The sequence below is a fragment of the Cephus cinctus genome, unplaced genomic scaffold (assembly GCF_000341935.2).
Source record: "Cephus cinctus unplaced genomic scaffold, Ccin1 Ccin1_scaffold0087, whole genome shotgun sequence".
Taxonomy (NCBI): Eukaryota; Metazoa; Arthropoda; class Insecta; order Hymenoptera; family Cephidae; genus Cephus; species Cephus cinctus.
Window position 1 is genome coordinate 390,273 of NW_014332826.1, and position 20,674 is coordinate 410,946.

Sequence of the window (20,674 nt, forward strand, 5' to 3'; positions counted from 1 at the left end):
ATATTATAACTTACTTACGTTATTTACCTTACTTAAGTTATCCTCTCCTTTATCATAAACTCTTGAAAAATTGTCGAACTACCCTTATCCTGAAATTACACAAATTAACCTCAGCACTTGAATTTTGGGTATCTCCTGCCCTGAACAACCAATTACTATATCCCTTTCCGTTGAAAATGTTGAAATCTTGAGTGACGCATTTTGGAATCGATAACGAGATAGTCTATCAGGGCATAATAGATACGCCCCTTCGATTCAATAGAATTTTAGTCCGGGTCCAGGGAGATCTGGACCCGTACCTGTTTCATGCTACAAGCTCTTTATGTGAACAGGATCTTCTTGGGTCACCGATATTGACGAGGGTAGTATATTTGACCGCTGACATTTTTCGACACAATGCCACTTCTTTTGTATACTCAGACTCTTTTTAAAAAAAAAAAAATGTTTTTCACGTACGAGAAATATATATATCATATCGGATTTGTACCTTAAGCCTCTTACTCTAGCCTGGTCTGAAGGTGTACTTTAAACGTGAGTCCTTTTATTTCACCACGACATATACGAGTTTATGCTGACGAGGTTAGCCGGGTCGATACGTCATTTTCATTTGTATCATTATTGAGAATAATAATTACCGAGAGATTACAAGATAGCGTTCAGCGTAGCGTTTGCTTTAAATCATCCTACATTTGATTTCTTTTTTTTTCGAGCCATTTGTATGTTAGCTTTAGAGAAAATTTTGCAATCTCGTGAATTCTCAGATTTCGAAATATTTTGAGTAGACATATTGTTAGTGCGACATTAACTTTGATAAAGCAATTATTTGATCTGACTAATCTTTAGGTACACCTACGCTATTCAGTGAATGTGACTCCCACTCGATTAGCTTGCTTTTCGTGGAACAACTAAGGAGTAAACTGAATGTTGATAATTTTTTTAATTCGTTTCATTATATTGAATAGGACCGTAGTGCTTTTCATGTAAGCTCCTAAACCTTTTATAAAAGAACTTATCATGCATATCGTGGGTTTCGGTTTACAGGTATATTATCATGTATAATATCATACAGTTTAGTTGCCAAGATCCTAACCGTTTTGTGGCTATAGTTTGACAGAATAAAGATAACAACTAATGAGTGTAAGGACTTAACTTTCTTTGTTTCTTTTTTTTTTTTATTCCTCGCACATAAGTTACTTCAGTTTTAGCCAACTGGAAGACCGAGTTGACGAGGTTCACGTAATTTCATCGCCGTCGTTACACGCTGCTTCATGTAAACAGAATTAAAACTTTCGTCTTTACGTTGTTACGTATTGTTAGCAGGTGTTAAAAGTTGAGCTTACCTCCATTTTTATTTGCGTGGAAAAATATCCATTTTCTCATATATGCTACCAGTAGCTCCTGTTTTTACAATAAATTAGATCTGCGTCAAAACGTGACAGACAAAATTTCGATAACGAATAATATCACAGGTAACACGTGTTTAATACATATTTGTTTTTGAAATTTGTAAATATGTATTTTTCTTATTGCAGTAATGCGAATTTACTCATATTTAGTGTCAGTGATAATTTCTATGTGTTCAATATATTTCATGGCTACACGTTGTAATGGGAAGTTCGGATTTGACGTTATTCGTTGAACAATTATGATAAATCTGTCTCGCAATTCGTCGGTATGTGAATTTTCGTTAGAAACCTTGAAAAGTTTCGTGAGGTCTTTTAATATCTGGGATACGACTGCGATCGCCATCTTATAAACTTTTGTTTATGGAGCTAGGGAGGCTTTATAAATATTTGTCACGAGGAGGGAAAGTAACGTTTTTAAAAATAAAACCCTTTTTAGTTACATAGGAAACGTAGGCGTTGCGTGTGCAGGGCTTGGTAAATTTTATATTCTCAAGGTTAACGCACTCAGAGTAGAATTAATGAAGTGTGACGTTCACGTTGTCCTTTGTCATTTTAAGTATTTTATCCGATACTTGAATCAACTTGGTATATCTAGTGGATAAAAGTGCGTGAAAATTTTCTAACCATTTAATACGTTCTTCGTTTTGTTTCGTATTCGTTTAATGATTTCTGTCCACGACTTTTTTTTCATGTTTTGCTGACCTGCTTTAAATTTTCATTCGTGACTCAGCCTCCTTTTCGACATATCGTAACGGCACATAATTTATGTTATTTTTGAAGATCAAAGTTTTCCATCAGTGAGAGTCTTTCAAATTTGGTTATATGGTTTTCGAGTTTTGAACTAACGTATGTAGGAACGTACAAACTCATTCTTACATATACTTGTATGAAACAGTATAGAGTTTAGATGCGATATCACACAATTTTTCTTTATCTAAAATGTTAAAAAAAATGATGGCAAAGAAGAAGGTATTTTCGATTAACTTAATTTCGACTTGGAATAGAATTTTTCATGGATCCAACGAGTTCACGGTAGGGGAAAGCACAAGGGCAATTTCCATGAGGTTTATGTAAAATTGAAAATAGATTCTTATTTCTTAAGTCAATTTTGAATTAAATTGTTGGTTCAGGCGTTTTCACTTTTCCTTTTATTCCTAAATCGTAGCAAAAGCCATCTCCATTGAACTTTCCTGGACATTGAACTGTAAATAGTTGAGAGCTGGATGGTTGCTTAGGCAAAATAGGGAAACTCTGGAAACTTGGGTATATGTACCAGGAGCTCAATAAAGTTTGTGCTAGCATAAAGCCCCGGCAGCAACAGGAGAATTTCATGAACTTTCAGTAGATCTTCTTAGTTAGTGATTATCGATAACACTTGATTTCTCATTGAAGCAATGAAATTGCGAAAAATGAACTTTGTTTTTCTTGGTTGATTAGTTCAATTTTTTTTTTGTGAATATAAATATAGCACGAAAAAAAAACAAAATCGGTTTTTAAAATATGTATTTTATGCTTCACCAGCGATTTCCTATCGGCATGTATTTTTAATAAGTCATGTAGGTGATAAAGGTTATACAAGTTTTTATCAGATTTTCCTATATGGCTGTAAATAATATCCACCCCTTATTCTGTTTCAGAGATTCATGAAGCAACACTTCGAAGGGATGGGGATTTGCGTGGCGAATCTGGCGGATGACATGCAGGAGTACATGAGGGGTCTTTTTATTGGAACGTGAGTAAAAATTCGATCGCTATTGATTTTATTTAAATTTATGTTACTTATGGTAATAATAAACAATGTTCGTTAATAGATCAATCGATGATCGATACATGCATATGATTCACGATAGCTTTCTGATACTGAGACAATATCATATGCACATACGTATATATACATATATATAAAAATAATATTTTCGGATAAGAGGAGAGTTAAATTCTCAAGAAATTTGGATTAGTACGTAATATCTGTGAGGTGATTAATTTCGAAAGAAACGTCAGAATTGCGTGAGTTCACGGCAATGGCTCTAGCGAGAACACTCATTGGGGCCGACATTACGGAATCATTCGAGTTATTTCTCTTCGTGAAAGAAGCCACGAAAGTTGTTTGACTTGCTCAACTGCTCTGCCTTTGCGACCCTTTTTTTACCGTCAAGATAATACTGGGGCAGACACGTTGCTTGCCGAGAGAAGATTTGCCGTTGAGTCAAAGTGTCTGACGGAATGACGTTATAGAAGATTCACGGCCAATAGCTTTGGTTTTTAAATTAATAAACGTGGTTACCAAGTTGGGCTGTTTATACTGGGTGCGTGTGTATCGCAATTGCCTTGCAAATATGGCACGGTGCGACTCTGCGAATTTACATAGTTTGTTTACCGTACCCTGGAAACTTTTATTCCATAATAATTTTTTCGAATTGAAATAAATTTTGAGAAAATAAGGAAAATTATTTTTTTTTTTTAAGATATTTATCAGTTTCTATACATATATATTTTTTCTTTGTTAGACAGGGTTAATTTTTTGTTATGTGTAAGGACATGGTCTGAAAACGAGGGTTGATTCTTTTTTTTTATTTATCAGCCTAGGATACAGATTTTATCGATAAGAGTGTATATCAGAGGAACGTAATTGATCTTGAATACGTGATTGATCCGTAAATTGATTTTAGTCGTGAAATATTTTTTTTATATCGGAAGTAGCAATTTATGTTATATTGCTAGAAAATCATGTAATTCATATAAGAAATGTTGCTTCTGCTTTTTGGCAATGCTGATTAGATGAATGATGTGCGTAAATTTGCTGTTTTTGACAGCTAGGGTTATCAGCGATATGACAGATATTGACAGATGCGAATTGAACAAAAATGTTGAAAGAAACATTTATTAATAAATATTAATATATTATTTATATCGGGTGTCCGATACTTTTGGTATCAGATATATAACATTGGAATTGTGGTATAATTCTGACGGAACGGTTTTTGCAAAAATTCAAAATTTTTATCGATTTTGGCGAAAATTGAAATAAAAAATTGAAAAATTCCACCAATCAAGCGTTAGTTGATCGACTAAAATCAATGGGGCATCGGACTGGCCGATCATTTTCCCCAACGAATATCAACAAAGTCTCTCACTCGCTAAAGGAAATCGTACGAAAACACAATGAAAGACGGAAAAACAAATAACCTTCTGCTTCATTAGACCGATTTACTTAACGAGCGAGGGATTCGAGAAATTTGGTTGATATCCATCAGGGAAAATGCTCTGCCAATCCGACAATTCACTCATTTTTGTCGATCAGCTAACGCTTTTGGTTGATGGACATTTTCAATTTTTAATTGCAATTTTCTGCAAAACCGATAAAAATTTGTCAAAGTTGGAAGTAATGTTTTAGTCAAAATTTTACCACGATATCCTAGTGGTATATATCTGATACGGAACTTTTCGAACACCCTATTATGACGTTGACTAAAAGGACTAGGACGACAATAACAGAACCGCGATTCTAATGGATGCTCGTTCAGGCTGATTCCGCTTCCGCAATTCGTAACGGTTATGTATTATTTGTCAAATCGGCTTTAACTTATCATCGCATGATTTTGCCGTTTCCGAGCTATAAGTGACGCGATTCGATAAAGTTTTGACGAATAAAGCATAGAAAATTTTTGTAAAGTTAACATAAAAAGAATGACAAAATTGTTGAATAATATTTTCTTATAAGTTTAACTGTAAGCCAAAAATTCGTGTTGACGTGGCTTTCGATAAATAGTTGATGGATTTCATTGATCACGTGATTCCAACGATTTACACGATTCTAGAATAATTCGCAGTCAATTTCCAGAGAGGCTGATCGCATCGATCCGCAATAAATTTTGTTAAATTGTAGGAAATCACGCGAATTTCGTATAGTTACGTCCAGATTAATCAAGACATCGTATACTGTTTAGTGGGATACATTTTACAATACTAACTAAATGATAAAGTATCGCTGACCAAGCGTTTGAAACACGCAATTTCAGGGCTTTAACAGTTATCGCATAAAATGGTAACAAAACTAATTAGCAATGCGATTATATTCTCAAATAATATTTTCAATTGTTCTCATCATTATCTTTCTATCAAATTGACGCAATGATGAAGTGTCAAATTAAAACGCATAAATACCTCACAGATTACTCATCGAATGAGCACACCATTTCTCAACGTAACCTGTAACTTCATTACTGCAGCAAATATTATTGAAAAATAGTATTTTTGGAATTCAGCTTTTACATACTGTACAGTAAAAATATACATATCAGTAGCTATACTAAGATAACTGAAGCTACAGGTAGGATGTTTATTATCACAGGGAAAAAAAAATTTACCAAAACAGTAAAATCGTTAAAACTCTCATAGGCGAACGTAACATCCCTTATCTGCCAGTAGTAACATCCACGTTAAGGCCACACCCCGAACAGTTTTTCCTACCTTATAACAATTTTTTAATCCATGTGACATCTCTTAATCGTAGATACGTTGCGCCGCTTACCATCACTGCTTACCTTTACGTGAAAGCCAGTCGTGAATTACAGAGTCAAGAAGGTCCATTGGCTGTTGCCATGTTCGAAGCTCGTACAGGGGATGTTTACTCGCGGCATAGCAGCCATGCGAGTAATGACATCACGTAAGTAAATTAATACTATATTTTTATAATTATCATAAACCTGGAATATGTATGTACATAGATATATTCTTTCAGTTATTGAATTAATTAATATTTTGCCCATGGTTAATTTTTTTTACCGAAATTTTGCGTTTATCTCATTCAATTAATATATAATAATATTGAATCAGCTGCACAATTTTTTTTTAATGGAATTGAAATATAATTTAATAGTCAAAAAGTCAAAGTTATCGAAAAGAAAAATTTTTTGCCATCGGGATTTAATTTTTGAGCCACGTAAGCTTTTTCAAAAATTTGACATCTCCGTAGCTTTTACGTGTTACGCACTGAGGAATGGTCGCGATAGAAAAAGAGTAAGAGTCAATAGGATTTTTGGAGCTGACTATGGCGAGTTCGCAAGAAAAAGCCTCGAAACGAATGATCTCATGGCTCCGGACATGATCGATTGGCTGCTTGTGGGCTCACTCAGTTGCAACGGTAATTTCTGACTTTGGCACACACGCGAAACAGGATACTCCCGTGTATTGGATACGGGATGCGAACGCTGGATGCATTTTTATTGATACGTAATTTCGACGCGCTCGGAACAAGTAATGCACTTTCGTTCTGTGATTTTGAATACGTTCATTCAGGATTGCTTGCATTTGTTAACAATATAAATTCAGTCTAGCATTTCTTTTATAAGGCATCTGCGTTATATTGTTAATGTGCATTGTATTGCAATATTTTGCAATGGCTCAATCGAAATTCCAGTATTCTATTTGAATTTACCGCCGTTCTGTCGTACAGCTCTGACATATATTTGGCATTCATTACAATACTACGAACACGTTGTCGGAGAATTTTATAACGCACGTGGAAATGAATAAAACGGAGAATTTGAATCTTTTCATATTCGGATTTATATATATAAAAAAAAAAGAAGAAAAAAGTTTTATATCCGAAATAAAAGTGTCAAAGTCAGTGACGCAAATTTTCATGTTTCGAAAGTTCTTTTATGTACGAGTGCGTGAAATTATAGATTTGCGTTAAATATATATAAACTTCAAGCATTAAAAGTTGCTACACTCGTAAGAGCATTACCATTTCGTTCGTTTTGGAACGTTAGGAAATTCGCTGGACGTTGTGATTTCGCACATGTTATACGGCGCAGACTCGGCTGTAACATTTATTTATAGAAATTCTTTCATAGCCTCGATCCATGGATTTATCGATTGAAACTGGTATGGTCCAATACGTGAAAAACGGTATGACAGTTTTCATTCCTTTGGGAATACGTATTGGATACTTTCTAGAGACGTAGGTTTCTAGGGATCGAGGCTTAATTAAGTACAGCAATAGAGTTACTCAATCAGCTTATTGAGAGTAAAATAAATATTAAAGCACAAACTGTGCTCTAGGTTTTAATCGACTTCGTGTACACGTATATCGATTTATACAGTAGTTTTTTTAGTGGTTATATCAAATTGATGGATTGTATTTAAAAACCGTAGGAAATAATAAATTCACTGAAAATTCATAACAATTTGACTTATTATAATATCCGTAAACTCGGAAAAGAATGCGTGACTAAAATTATGTTGTATAGCGTGAAGAAAATTTTTGTTTCATCAAACGGTACTATTTCCTCATAAAGTCATGAGAAATAATTTTCAAAATTTAAAGCATCTCTAACAAACATTAAACACAATTAAACGTGCTTAAATAATATTTTCCTGAATTTGGGGAAAAATTAAATGGAATGCACAAAGAGTTGAAATGACGTGAGGGATGAAAACGGATTCTACGAGATTGTATTTCTGATACAAAGCTATTTCCAGGATTATGAATAAAGCATTATTACGGTGTATAAATTATATAATATCTCTTTTTACTTGAACGTTCTAATGCTATAGTATTAAATTTAGCCATGCCTTCATCCCTTGCTATCTCTTCTCGTTCACTTTATAAATGGTAACGTTAACGTTGTAGTGAAACGAAATTTTGAATTGAAAATATTATCCCACAAAATTAGTCTTTAATTTTTCACGCGTTTTATCTTAATTTTATTTTATTTTTCTTTTACCCAGTAGAACTTTCAATCCCTCGGCGATAATGTTGTTAAGTATAAAAAGTTCAACGAGTGTCTGCTTCTACGCCTTTGTCCCCTGAGAAACTGACCGCAACCTCAACAAGAGATTCGTTAAGCTGTTTTCAACCGACGAAAAAGCTCTTGATCTCTGGGAAACAAGAATAAACAATAATAATAAACCCAATTGAAAGATGCTCTAGCCGAAAGCAGAAAAAAAAGTTGCGAAAGTTTTCAAGCTTACAAACTTTCATCAGGATAAATAAGCCCGAGGAGCTACTAACTTCGCGATCTCAAAGCTATAATTTTGCCATTAATGGAAATGACGTTGAATTCCAGACAATGAAAAATGTATTATGTAATACGAACGTCACGTTTAAATTTATTAGACCAGTATTACATTGAAGATGCATTATCGACGACCAAATATACTTTGCGTGAGAAAAATATTAAATATTTTTCACCAGTATGAATATTTTGCCTTTATCGACACGTGTTAACCGCATGGGAAAAATGAGTGCATGAATGCATTTCTGCATAAATGCATTCCAGCATCTCGTGAGAATGTAGGACAGTGCGAATTTACGGAATACAGTAATCCAATTTGTCGTCCTGACGCTCGGGCTAAATTTCCTTTTTCTTTTTCTTCTTCTATTTTTCCTTTTTACTCTCACTTCCTTTTCATCTCCGCATTACAGATTTCTAAGTATGCCTTTCTCGTTCTCCTGACTTCCCTCCATCTTTCAACGACACTATCCAAAGTCTGCTCGAGCAATATTTTACTTGCAACTCGTGCACTGACAATAGAGCGAAGGAACACATACATATGGATGATACAATAGATTTAAAATACAGTGAAATGGAGTGAAAAAATTGCAAAAATTGTTCTGGTAGTCTTTTTAAAAAAAGAGAGAAAGATCAAAAACCACTTCATGGAATAAGATGAAAGACGTTGCTCTTCATCTCTGATATATTTATTTCGTACCTTTTTGATCTCCTCGCAATATTTGATTTTTATTTTCAGATCTGCTCGCGATGGTAAGAGAGAAAGTGGTAGCGTCTGCACAGGCGGTACAGTCGGTTTGCCTGGCTTGACAGCAGCTTACGATCTTTACAACGCAGAATTGGACGTGCGAAAAGAGAAACGTACGCAAAAATATTTAATCTTCATGGTATCGGTCTACGCTATATGCCTGTGTCCATTAATGGTGCTGCGGTAAGTTAATTTTTAATTAAATTTACCATGCGTGACCTAATGAAACTGTAAAAACTTGAAAGGCCCTTCGAGTATCACTAAAATATTGTAAATATGAAAAATTCGTTATAATATATTTAAATAATCTTTTCGTACGATTTATGTATATATAATTTATGTAGGAAATTATTTAAGTATTAGACCTTTTTTTTTGTATCATTAGCAGCTATATTTATAAGGGTCAGTTCGGGCATACATGGTATCTTAGGAAGTTCGTTAATCTTTGAACGTGAATGACTTCTGAATGGAGGATGCGACAAAGCGTTTACGATAGACACGATCGTATATCCACATAGGGTGGATTTATCTGCTTTTACGGTGATAAAACCCTTGTGAGAATTGTAGCATTTCTCTTTCCTTGGGTATGGAAGTCAAATTCGCGTTTGCGAGTGTCTGTCTGCCTTTCTCCGCTTTTCGCCTCAGTTTTATACCTTTCGCCAATTCACCCTTACTCACCTTCCTTTTTAATAATTCATCATTCCGCAGCCCTTATGCATACTCAAGGAATACGAATGTTGAATCTTGGTAATATATACTTTGTCTTGAGATTTGAATAAAGGCTACTGTTTAAACACACATGGTACTGTTATATTTATATACAGTTACACGCGTTAAATTATTATGGCACTCGATTGCATTCGATTATACAGGGTAATTCAAGTGATGCTATGGACTCGGGTGTGGCTCCATTTGAACTATGGTGAATGTGATTGGTCGTTGATTAAGCTCATTGGCCAATTGATAATAACATTCAGGTAGGACTCAGTTAAAATTGTAGGAAGCTTTGTCACTGATCAAATTAAGCCACACCCGAATCTGTAACCTCTCATGAAACACCCTGTATATTTATTTTATATATTGCATATACGTCGGATTGTTATACATTAGTTAGGATGAAATTTAGTTAAATATGCATAGTATATTTCATAACGAAAAATCTTTTAAGTTTTAATATTGCTGCGTCTTTTTAAAAAATAATAATTGAGAGCGATGCGTAAATTGTGGAAATTTTAGATATTTGAATATTTCAGTTTGTATCACTAAATTTGTTTTCGTATGTATTGTTACATGCGGTACATAGAATTAGTGGAAAATTGATCGTTGGGTCCTTTGCCGGAGGCAATACAGTGAAATATATAGGACCAGAAAAGGAATTAGACAGGAAATAATTTATTTACCGACGGTGGTCTCTTGTATACAAGGCGTTTGTATGATTTGCTACAGATTCTTATATATAATCGAATTGCGTTAACTCTAATTTTCTTCCTAGGCCAATTCCGGAAAAAATAATAATGAAGAATTTTCGTCTTCTATATACTCTTTCTTTCGCTAGTAGAAATTTCATTATGGGAATTGAGGATCCGTCCAGGTCGTAGGGTTGGGTCTGTACTAGCCCGTGTGGATTAGGCCTTATGGTCAAATGTCATTGGCGAATATCAATCTTCGAATACATAAGATAAATATTATGCAATACATTAGAATAAATTGTTCTATCAGATTGAGTTCACAAAAGAACAGCTTTTGGTTACGTATCCAGTATCAGACTTGCAAATAATTTCTTGATCGTACCGTACGGTACAGTCTCGTAACATTCAATTCGATTTACCGAGACTCTTTAAAATTATATATTGAAATAGATATTTTATCCCAAGGAATATAGAAGCTTTGAATTTCGTAGAAAAAGAAAAAACGGAGAAAGACAAAGAAACGTGTTTGGGAATTTTTCAATACTTAATATTTAATTAATGGTCTTACATTTGGAGACGTTCGCGGCAATAGAGATTTAACTGAAAAAACTAATTTCTTATAAATTCAACCTACGCAATGTAATTGAATCTAATTTGCAATTCAACGAGTGTCAACCACCAGACGTTCAATTAATGTCCGTTCTCTTCTTATCAATACCCTACTTCATGGACATCCATGATGACTGTGGTCCACGATCTCTTAAAATTAAGATAAATTAGAGATAAACCCTATAATCGCCCTCGCTTATCTTGAACTTTCAAAATTTAATTTTGCGTCGACTTACACAGTTTACGGAATTATTGGGCTCCTAATGTAATAAGAGAAAAGAAATGCCATTAGTTCGATACCGGACGCCAGTTTTTGCTAGATCTTCACATGAAAGCTTTTTTTTTGTCAGACGTTATCAACTGTTTACCAACTTTTGCAAGCAGGTAAACACGAAGTATGTTTAACGTGGGAAAAGATCTTTGGATTTCTCGGTAAAACTTATTCCCACTTAAGTACCGTCTTACAAAGTATCAAGTGTCAATTCGAAAAAAAGCCTCGAAGTTTTTTCGACATTTACTTGCTCTCGTTCAATAACCTTCTACACTTTAGTTTCGTTTTCTAAAAGTTATCGAGAGCAGACCCTCGTGAAATGGAAATCAACAACGAAAACATTCGCTAACGCTTTCAATTCATCGCTCATTCACTAAGCCTCCATTTACCTTGAGTCATCAGCTAAAGTCGGCACCCATAAGAGAAGAGTCAAACAATTCGAATCTACGTCTGAAAACTGAGCTTCTGTGCCGTATAGGTATATTTCGAAAGTTTATGAATTTTGAACAATAGGGAAAAAAACGCCCATGGCAGATTCGCATGAAAAAGTGTCCTTTCCCAAAATGTATTTAAACCAAAGTTCTAGACATGGTTTCTATATGTACTGGCTGATTGGCTGTCTGGGAATTTTATAAAGCACGTCGTAGCAGCCGAGCGTTTGGAGCGGCTCTTTAATGTCTTTCAATAAAGGCAAAAGCTGGCGTGTAAATACAAACTTCGCATTGAACGTGACAGTAGAGTGCTATTTTTGCGGGAATATTCAAAGGCTCCAATTTATACATGAAAGCAGTTTCCAGGCTGCCTGTAACACGTTGCAAGGCAATTGGACGCTTGTTTATTTGGAATTACAGAAGAGCCTCGTTTATCCTAATCAATTAGGACCGGGCATTGTTTGGATTAACGAAAGTTTGGATAATGGAAACATAAGGTCGTGTTTCGCGGTTTTACATAATGCATACGGGAAAACAATATAGTGTATTGTGAGGCGATTTTCAAATTGTAATACGCGCCGTAATGTGAGGAACGTTCGGTGCGTGGGAACGACTGCAGCGCCGAGCTGCATATAGCGGAAGCAACGGGAAGTGGTCAGTCCCAAATGAGAGAAGGAGACGAACGTCCAGCCACGACTGTTCTGTTAGAAATAATAATAATAAATGTTCACACTCTTTAAGCTGAGTTGTCTATTTATTACGGGAAAATCCTTACAGTATGTAGATGTATTTTTCACGCGAAGCTGCACGTAGAAATAAAACATTTATTTTTTATTTTTATATAAACACACGTCTGCGAATGGAAGATTGAAAAGGAGGGTTCGGAATTTCGTAAAGAGAAATACAATTTTTCATGAATTTCGGAATTGGAATAGTTTTCAACGAACTACTAACCAATTGAAATATTTGATGGGTCATCGAATTTCTTGCTAGTATTTTTGATACTGCGAATTGGAAATAGTAGTTGTAAGCATATACAGACGATTTCGAATAACATTCGAATCCTTTATGAAAGCTGGCTTTAAGAAGCCTTACGGCAACGTGATATTTTTTATGGATTCGTGAACCAATTTGTTTGACCAATATCAAAATTGACGCTTACCATGTTACATGTTTCGTCATTCGGTACATGAGAACGTTGAATATCGAATTGCCAGTTTTGACACTCGTCTTTTTTTCACCCTTTTCACTCTTCACTCTTTTTGCATTGCTTGAAATTTCATTTTTAGCTCCAATATTCATATAACAAGAATTTCCGATATTGGACTTCTGCGAACAAGAATAAAACAAATCACGGGGAAATGCCCGTTTTCACTATCTTTACGTATAAGTATTGCGTGAGAGGCCTTTTTTGAATTGATATTAAATTTGACGAAAATACTCTAATGAATCGACACATGAGAAATTGTTCGCGTTGTCATGGTAATTTGCAAAATTTTCCACGTTATCGGTACTCCACGTTAAACAATTTATTGCTGGCATAAAGGAATAACAAAGATTCTCTTAAAAATTTTATATTCTCGATTTTATTTGTCCATTGAATTCATCCAAATGTTTCTTTGAATATATTTCAAAACAATGTAAGTAACAAGGGGAGAAGTACTAAGGAGTCAAAGATCGTTTTATTACGCTTTCATCAACAAGATCAAAGCTATGAAACAAGTGCCCTTTTAAAAATTCATAACAATTCACAGAAAACTTATCAATCAGCTTTCTTCAAATTTTTTGCCGGATTCTTACTCGAAAATTCTTAACAAACACAGATTATACATAAAATTACCTACGCCGGATGTAGAATCTTTTGATATTGTTATTAATACATTTTTTGTCACGGAAAACAAGTTCAAAATTGAATAACAATTAAAACACAAAAATTATTCTCATCTCTTTTAACAATATATTCTTATATAAGGTGGTATCGCAATTTTTGTATCGTTAAAATAGTCTCGTAACAAATTAATCTCATGAAAAATTGAAAAGAGCTTCTATCAATTATCTTTTCCTTTTTCCAAAAAGTACCACGCGCTTCCTCTTTCCTTGGTATAGCGATAACATTACACTCTACCCATCTATTTTTGGAAAAACAGGATACTTCTAAAAATATTTTTTTTTTTCATATATCCCCGTTATGTTTCTTCGTTGGATCTTCTTTAGGCGTCAAAATCATACTTGATATATCGGATTTCATGCGTTCTATTTTTTTCCCATATATTTTCTTTGGCAGAGCGTGTGAGAAAATTAGGTATCTCTACGAGGGGTTTTTGGGGTATTTCGTATTAAGGGTTACAAGGAAATTCACCATTGGGAATTGCGTGTTCTGATAACCTTCCTTTAATCATCCACTTTTCCACCAAAATTCACGGGGCTCAGTGATTTCACGCAAGCAGGTACCTACTTTCATTATTAATGACGAAAAGCTACATTAATCAGATTGGACAAGCAAAGGCTTATCCGCTTACGTTATCCTTTCTAGGACCCATGGTCCCCATTCTGGGTCTGAAAGTTATCTGATAATTTATTTGTCTGACGATAGAAATACTTTATATAGATATAATGCTGGTACACAAAATGGATCTCCTCTTTTAACACTAAACCTACCGACATATTATATATACCTATTTCTACCGATGGCGGTCAAATGATCGCTTTTGAAATAAACATTATAGTCTTTTCCAGTTGATTGTAATTAATACAGAATTTAGCATAAACAATAAACACAAAATAATTATCATATAATAATTAAAGAACATTTATTTTTCAGGCTTTAGGAGTACATTTTTAGAAAGAAGGCTCGAAACTGAAAAATTATATGTTACTTCAGTAATTTACATGCATATCCTTATTCAAACTAAAATAAAATTTATTCGTTGTCGCACTTTTTACACATGACGGGTCTCTCCCGTAAACATTTTCCACAAACATATTTTTTACATGTAGAACAAATGTTTATGGTTTTATTTTTTTTGCAATATCCAATTTGACACGTTTTTCGTCTTTCAGAAATTGTAGTGGAATCTGCTGAAGTTTTCGCCATACTTTCCATTTTTTCTTGTTCATGTATATCGCGGTATTCGGTGGCAAGTTCCTCTGCCAACTGAAATAAAAATTCTTGTCGCGATATCCTTTCTCCAGTTGTTTGCTTATATAAAATTCAAGCATTTATAGCCAAACAGTTCCATCAACTGAAGTTTCAATATTCTGATTGTTTTCTTCACATTTATCTTCGGATCTGGAGAACAATCTCATTCTTTTTCGTCCCCTACGCGTGTTCACAATGGTCTCTTCCTCATTATCCGTGTCGAATAGCTCAGAGTCAGTGTCTAATGGATCATATATACTATCCTCACTCCCAGAATTTTCTTCTTCATCTACTTCAGTGCATAGTTCGCTTATATTATTTATTTCTTCCAGCAATTTCCTTTGCATTGACATTTTAGAGCTAAATTTTTGAATTTGTATTTGAATAATTCACCAATTAGTACTTACTAAAATTAGAAGAAAGAAATTAGTACTTACAGCAGAAATTAGTACTTACTATTTTTATTTGTTTATTACCCGGAGTTTGTAGCCTATTTTATTATTATAAATAGAAGTAGTCACGTCGCAAATATTTATAATGCCGCGTACAGAGCCAGTAATCTAATTTGAATGATCGCTATTTTGCCTCACCTCGTGAGTTACCAGCAGTCGCTCTGTACCCAGCATAAAACAAACTGTAAGCACATGGCGTTTTCCTAGAACACAATCGGATGACATTTTCTAGCAAAACTACTGTTTTTGTGTTAAGTTTGAGATTTCAATGCAGATAACTTCATACAATTTCATATATATTCTAGCGGTCAAAAGACCGCTCAGGGTAGACAACGGTGGGGTACATATTATTATCAGGAAAAACGAAAGAAGAAGAGAAATATATATTGAAAAATTAAACAGCTATATATTATAGGAAAAGTCGTGCAGTAAGTTCAAGAAAAATAAAAACCTGGAATTTGACAATTTTGATTAAAGTCTCAAAAGTGGTCATTTGACCGCTCTGGTAGGTTTAGTGTTAATCGATAAAAATATTAATTTGGTACTAATTATTTTTCTTTTGTTAAATTATTTTGAATAACGTTATTTATTCAATAAATTATTTTTTTTAATCTTCAGATTATACTATGTATATATACATTATATTGATATACGTTGTAAGCACTGTTAAAGATTTTCCGATATTGTCGCTTACGCGTCCTTTCCGATTTAAGACTCGGATAGATTTTGAGAAGGGTTTGTTCTAGTAGACTCTGGGGAAAATTAGTGAAGCGTACTATTTCTACTCGGTGGATCGAAAAACCTAATGGAAGAAAGGAGGATAACTTGATGCTACAAGAAAACCAAATGAGACCAAATGGAATCCGTCATTCTTCTGTCGACATTATACCCGCTAAAGCACTTTTCTTAATTAATCCTAATTATACATTTAAATCTATGACCTAGTCCTATCATTATCATAGCAACGTTCGTTATATAAATTTTTGAAAAAAAAAATGTGATTGTGATTGTGGCCAATGCCATATTTACATCAGCTGAAAAATATTATTCAAAAATTCTTTTTTAAAATCACAATTTGAAATATCTGAGATTGTAGATTCATGCATATGTTTTTACTAATAACAATATATTAAAAATACTGTAAATAACGTTGATTCTGATTGTTTTTTTTTTAATTTTACAAATTCGCCAAAATTCTTTAGAACGTTCTTAAACTAAAAGCATAGCAGAAACCTCATGTTTTTGTACGCATTAAACCAGCTAGAAATAATGCGTCAATGAAATGTCTGTATAAATTGTTCAGCAGTACCTATTCAGAAATATTGTACGATATATTTTTATACTTTTAGGTTTCTCGTATAGAACCATTAATGGAAACTTTTATTTTCTCGCTGCTAAAAACACATCGGATATTAGCCAAAGGCTTATTTACGTGTCAACCATTTCTTTTAAAGAGGTGGCATACAAAATGGAGCTTTCGGTTAAAAGCTCAGTTCATTAGGATAAGCTAAATCGTGGCATAAGTAGGAAAAAAAACTTTGGTCTCCATACCAAATTGAGCTTCGTCATTTTCAATGACACGAACTTTATATCCTCTATTACTATATTAAACAAGTATACATTATATAACAAGTAAATATTAACTATTTGTAATGAACAAAAAATTGTAAAACTCATTACATACAGTGGAGAGTATCACTGATTTTTTTCGGAAACTTTACTAAAATTCCTTTAAGAAGACTTAAATCATTATATCTTTCAAGTGCGAAGTGGCAATGTTTCCGACAAGACTTCTCATGTTAATATGAAAATTAGTATGGGAACTTCAAAATGGCATGTAACGATAACAACTTTTATAGGATGGATTTGAAAGTATAAAAAAAGTGTAATCTGTGCACAGTTACTTGAGAACTTTAAAAGGTCAAACTTGATACGATTTAATGAAAAACTTGAATCGTTCTCTGTATTTTTAAATGCAATCCACTTAGTGCTTGATGTACTTCATGAAGTGGCCATTATCCTCATTGTAGGAAAGTGTAGGAAAGCCAGCCCTCTACTTTGCCATATGAACAATTCCAGATACGATATTGCCATTAAGGTACTTTAAATAATTGCAAGTCTCATGAAAAAGTGTACAATTAATCGAAGCAGGAAATTTGGCAGTGAAGTATAGAAACTTTAAGTCTTTTATACTCTAATCGAAATGAATATATATGGTTAAATTAATTTATATCTGCTTAAATGTGACCGTTGACAAAAGTGGGTTTCAGCTAAGTCAAATACTTATGGGGTATATGTATTTTCTCAGTGCAGACGATGAATGGATATTTCTTATAATAAAATTTGATATAAGGTAACATATGGTTGAAATGCCTCATAAGATTATGAGTTCATCGTAAAACTCCAAGCTCCTTGAAATTATCGAATATCCATATTCGATACATGCAGGTACCTCGGTAGGAAATTCGCCATTATGTAGGTTGAGCGATTTTTCAAAAAGGAAAACCGGTTTAAGGAAAATAGGGTACTTTTCATGCGTTAATAAATGGATCCTTACGTACCATATCTCGATATAACATTTAATGTTAAATTTGATGTATGGTTATATTAGAGATATAACGAAAAAATTGTTATTCTATAACATAATCTCAAAGTAAGCAATAACTTTCTTCAGTTCATATACGAATTGCTTTTAAAAATATATCGAAAATTGCATGCATAAAAAATATTCGCTGATTAATATCGTATTTTACATTATATCGAGAATAATTTATTCTCTTCCATTTTCAATATTATTATACACATATTTAAAATTCGTAAAACACGTAAAATCTCGATTTTCCGTATTATCACAGCTTCGCATAATCATCATTTGCATCCATATGGCTGTCTGGATTTTCATGAATGCCTAAGCTAATCTACATGCAATATAATATGTGCTTGTCTTAGAGTGCCACTTCTGCATACCCTCTGAATAATATTCCTCAACTTGGGTTAAGCCCAATATTAACACATTGAGCATATAATATAGGTATCAACATATGTATATGATTACTCGGGAGTATTGCTACGGGCTGCAGTTGGTTCTACCTTAGAAATCAAGAGGGAGGACCAAGTTAAGTTGGTACAATATTCCTGAATTATTAATTATATGCACGATCCGAATACGTCATTCCACATATGGATCCGTATAATCCAAGGCGATAGCGCCGCGTAAAATCAAGTCTTTATTTTTACAAAAATATCAAGAGAAATGTGAAAAAGTAACAAGCTGCTTTTTTTTTCGTTACAGACTGGCAAAGTTGGCACTAATGGAAACGTACGAGAATAGCGGCCACTTCGACATCACTTTCACGATGTTCGTTTGGGTTGCTTTTATGCCGACAGTCACGACGCCAGCTCTTTACGCATCCTGGCAGATGAGCAGGTATGTGAAGTGTTGAAAAGAAAAAGTACCAGATACAGGAAAAGTACTCAACAATTCCCGGACCTACAAAACTAAGGAACAATTTGAGTAAGTTCTTAAAAAATGTTCTCGCTACTTTCATACGCCGAGGATTTGTTGAAGAATAAGAAAGAAAAGAGGAATTCGGGTCGAGCAGACAGAGGTTCTTTGTTTTCTGGATTTGGTAGCTTTAATGTCCCTAGCACGGCTGGCTGACCCAATTGCATATATATGCATCTGTATGAATAATGCATCGATCAAGGGGTGTCGTGTGATTAATGGTCCGTAATTAAAAAAAGCCAGCTTTCCCTCTCTATATCCTCATGTGTGCTTGGGATGGTAACTACCGTGCTGATATAACTATATCACTGGGTAGATAAACTCACTCTAATGCGTTCTTCTTGACTAGGTACAAGGCTTGGCCAGGTTAACAACCAGCAACACACGATTTTTTTTCTGATTTCGATCCAAAAACGCCTTGATGGCAAATTACAGTGTGGAATCGATCGGATAAGAATTTATGATTATGGATTATATTGAACCCGAGCCAAATTATTTTGTTGAAGGCGAATTATCAACCGACTGAATAATTTGATTTCGGCGATTGATTGGTAAAGCTCATTTCGGCCTCTGTCAATACTTTGAGACTTAACTGATGGGTTATAAAGGTATTAATAAGCAGTGTCAAATTTCTCGATGAATTGAAAATATTGTTGGATCTCAAACTAATTTACACGGTGAACTGAATATTTAAAATTACCTTTTTGACGCGGCAATTGGACTATATAATACAAAGAAGAGTTAACAAAGTCTGAAAAAAACTATAAAATTACATATGCCATAATCATTACTATCTATAATTCACGTTTTTAGAGACTAGGGACTAATATTAGACTATGGGGAGAATACGGAACCCGCTTGGCGTAATGAAACGGGAGGGTGGATGCTCGTTCACCCGGTAACCCGAAGGTGACGGTTGCCGAGTTACGCAACCCTTCAGGGTGGTGCCGGTGCGAATAGCAAGTATTTTAACGTAGATTTGTATTCACGTACGTACACAAGGGTGTGCCGATAGTGTGGGTATCACTATCTGCAAATTAAATTTCATAATTGTTATGTAGTAAAAATATGTTGACGGCAAGAAAACGGCTGTCATCATTATTAAATTAATAATAAACGAATCGTCGAATTCGTGAAAATGTTACGAAAAGTATTTTTATTGCTGTTAATGCACAGCGTTTGGGAATGTCAAAGTATGAGAAAAAATATATATATGTATGTCAGCAACTGTTTTAAATAGTAATTCCTAAACTCTTGGAAATAAACTCGTTACTTGTTTATTTCGTGAGAATATATTAATGCACTTTAATAATGAAACTTTAAAGTGCATTCAAATGCATGAGGAATATTTATATAAACGAATAATATGGATGACAGACATTCAGCAATGCATTGATCGTTTCTGTTTAATTGTTAAAAAATTGTTTTATCGTTATTATTATCAAGCTACCGTGTTATCATAACGTTAGCACTGTATCAGCTATACGAAATAATGATCCAAAGAAACATTTTTACCAAAACTTAATAATTTTTAATAAAATTTTCGCGATCTTTTTTTTTTCGTTTTTCATAAATTTTTTCGTCTAATCCTCTGGTGGAGTTGAAAAACAATGATCGAAATTCACCACGAACTATAAGAGTTCCTTCAGGTAATGAATATCCAGTATATGAACTGCCTGTTGTTA

The 20,674-nt window shown here is 34.0% G+C and overlaps 1 protein-coding gene across 13 annotated transcripts in view; it reads left to right on the forward strand.

Moving 5' to 3' along the window:
- LOC107272351 (prolactin-releasing peptide receptor) overlaps positions 1-20,674 on the forward strand; it is a 38,395-nt gene that overhangs the window by 10,909 nt on the left and 6,812 nt on the right. For 11 of the 13 annotated variants that reach the window (XM_025089938.1, XM_015749449.2, XM_025089903.1 and 8 more), the window contains 4 exons: positions 3,044-3,138; positions 5,920-6,072; positions 9,165-9,356; positions 18,777-18,911. In XM_025089938.1, coding sequence (XP_024945706.1) covers positions 3,044-3,138; positions 5,920-6,072; positions 9,165-9,356; positions 18,777-18,911 — 575 coding nt within the window. Of the gene's footprint in view, positions 1-3,043; positions 3,139-5,919; positions 6,073-9,164; positions 9,357-18,776; positions 18,999-20,674 lie in introns of all 13 variants that reach the window. The other 2 variants (XR_003061295.1, XM_025089933.1) reach the window with 2 other exon arrangements.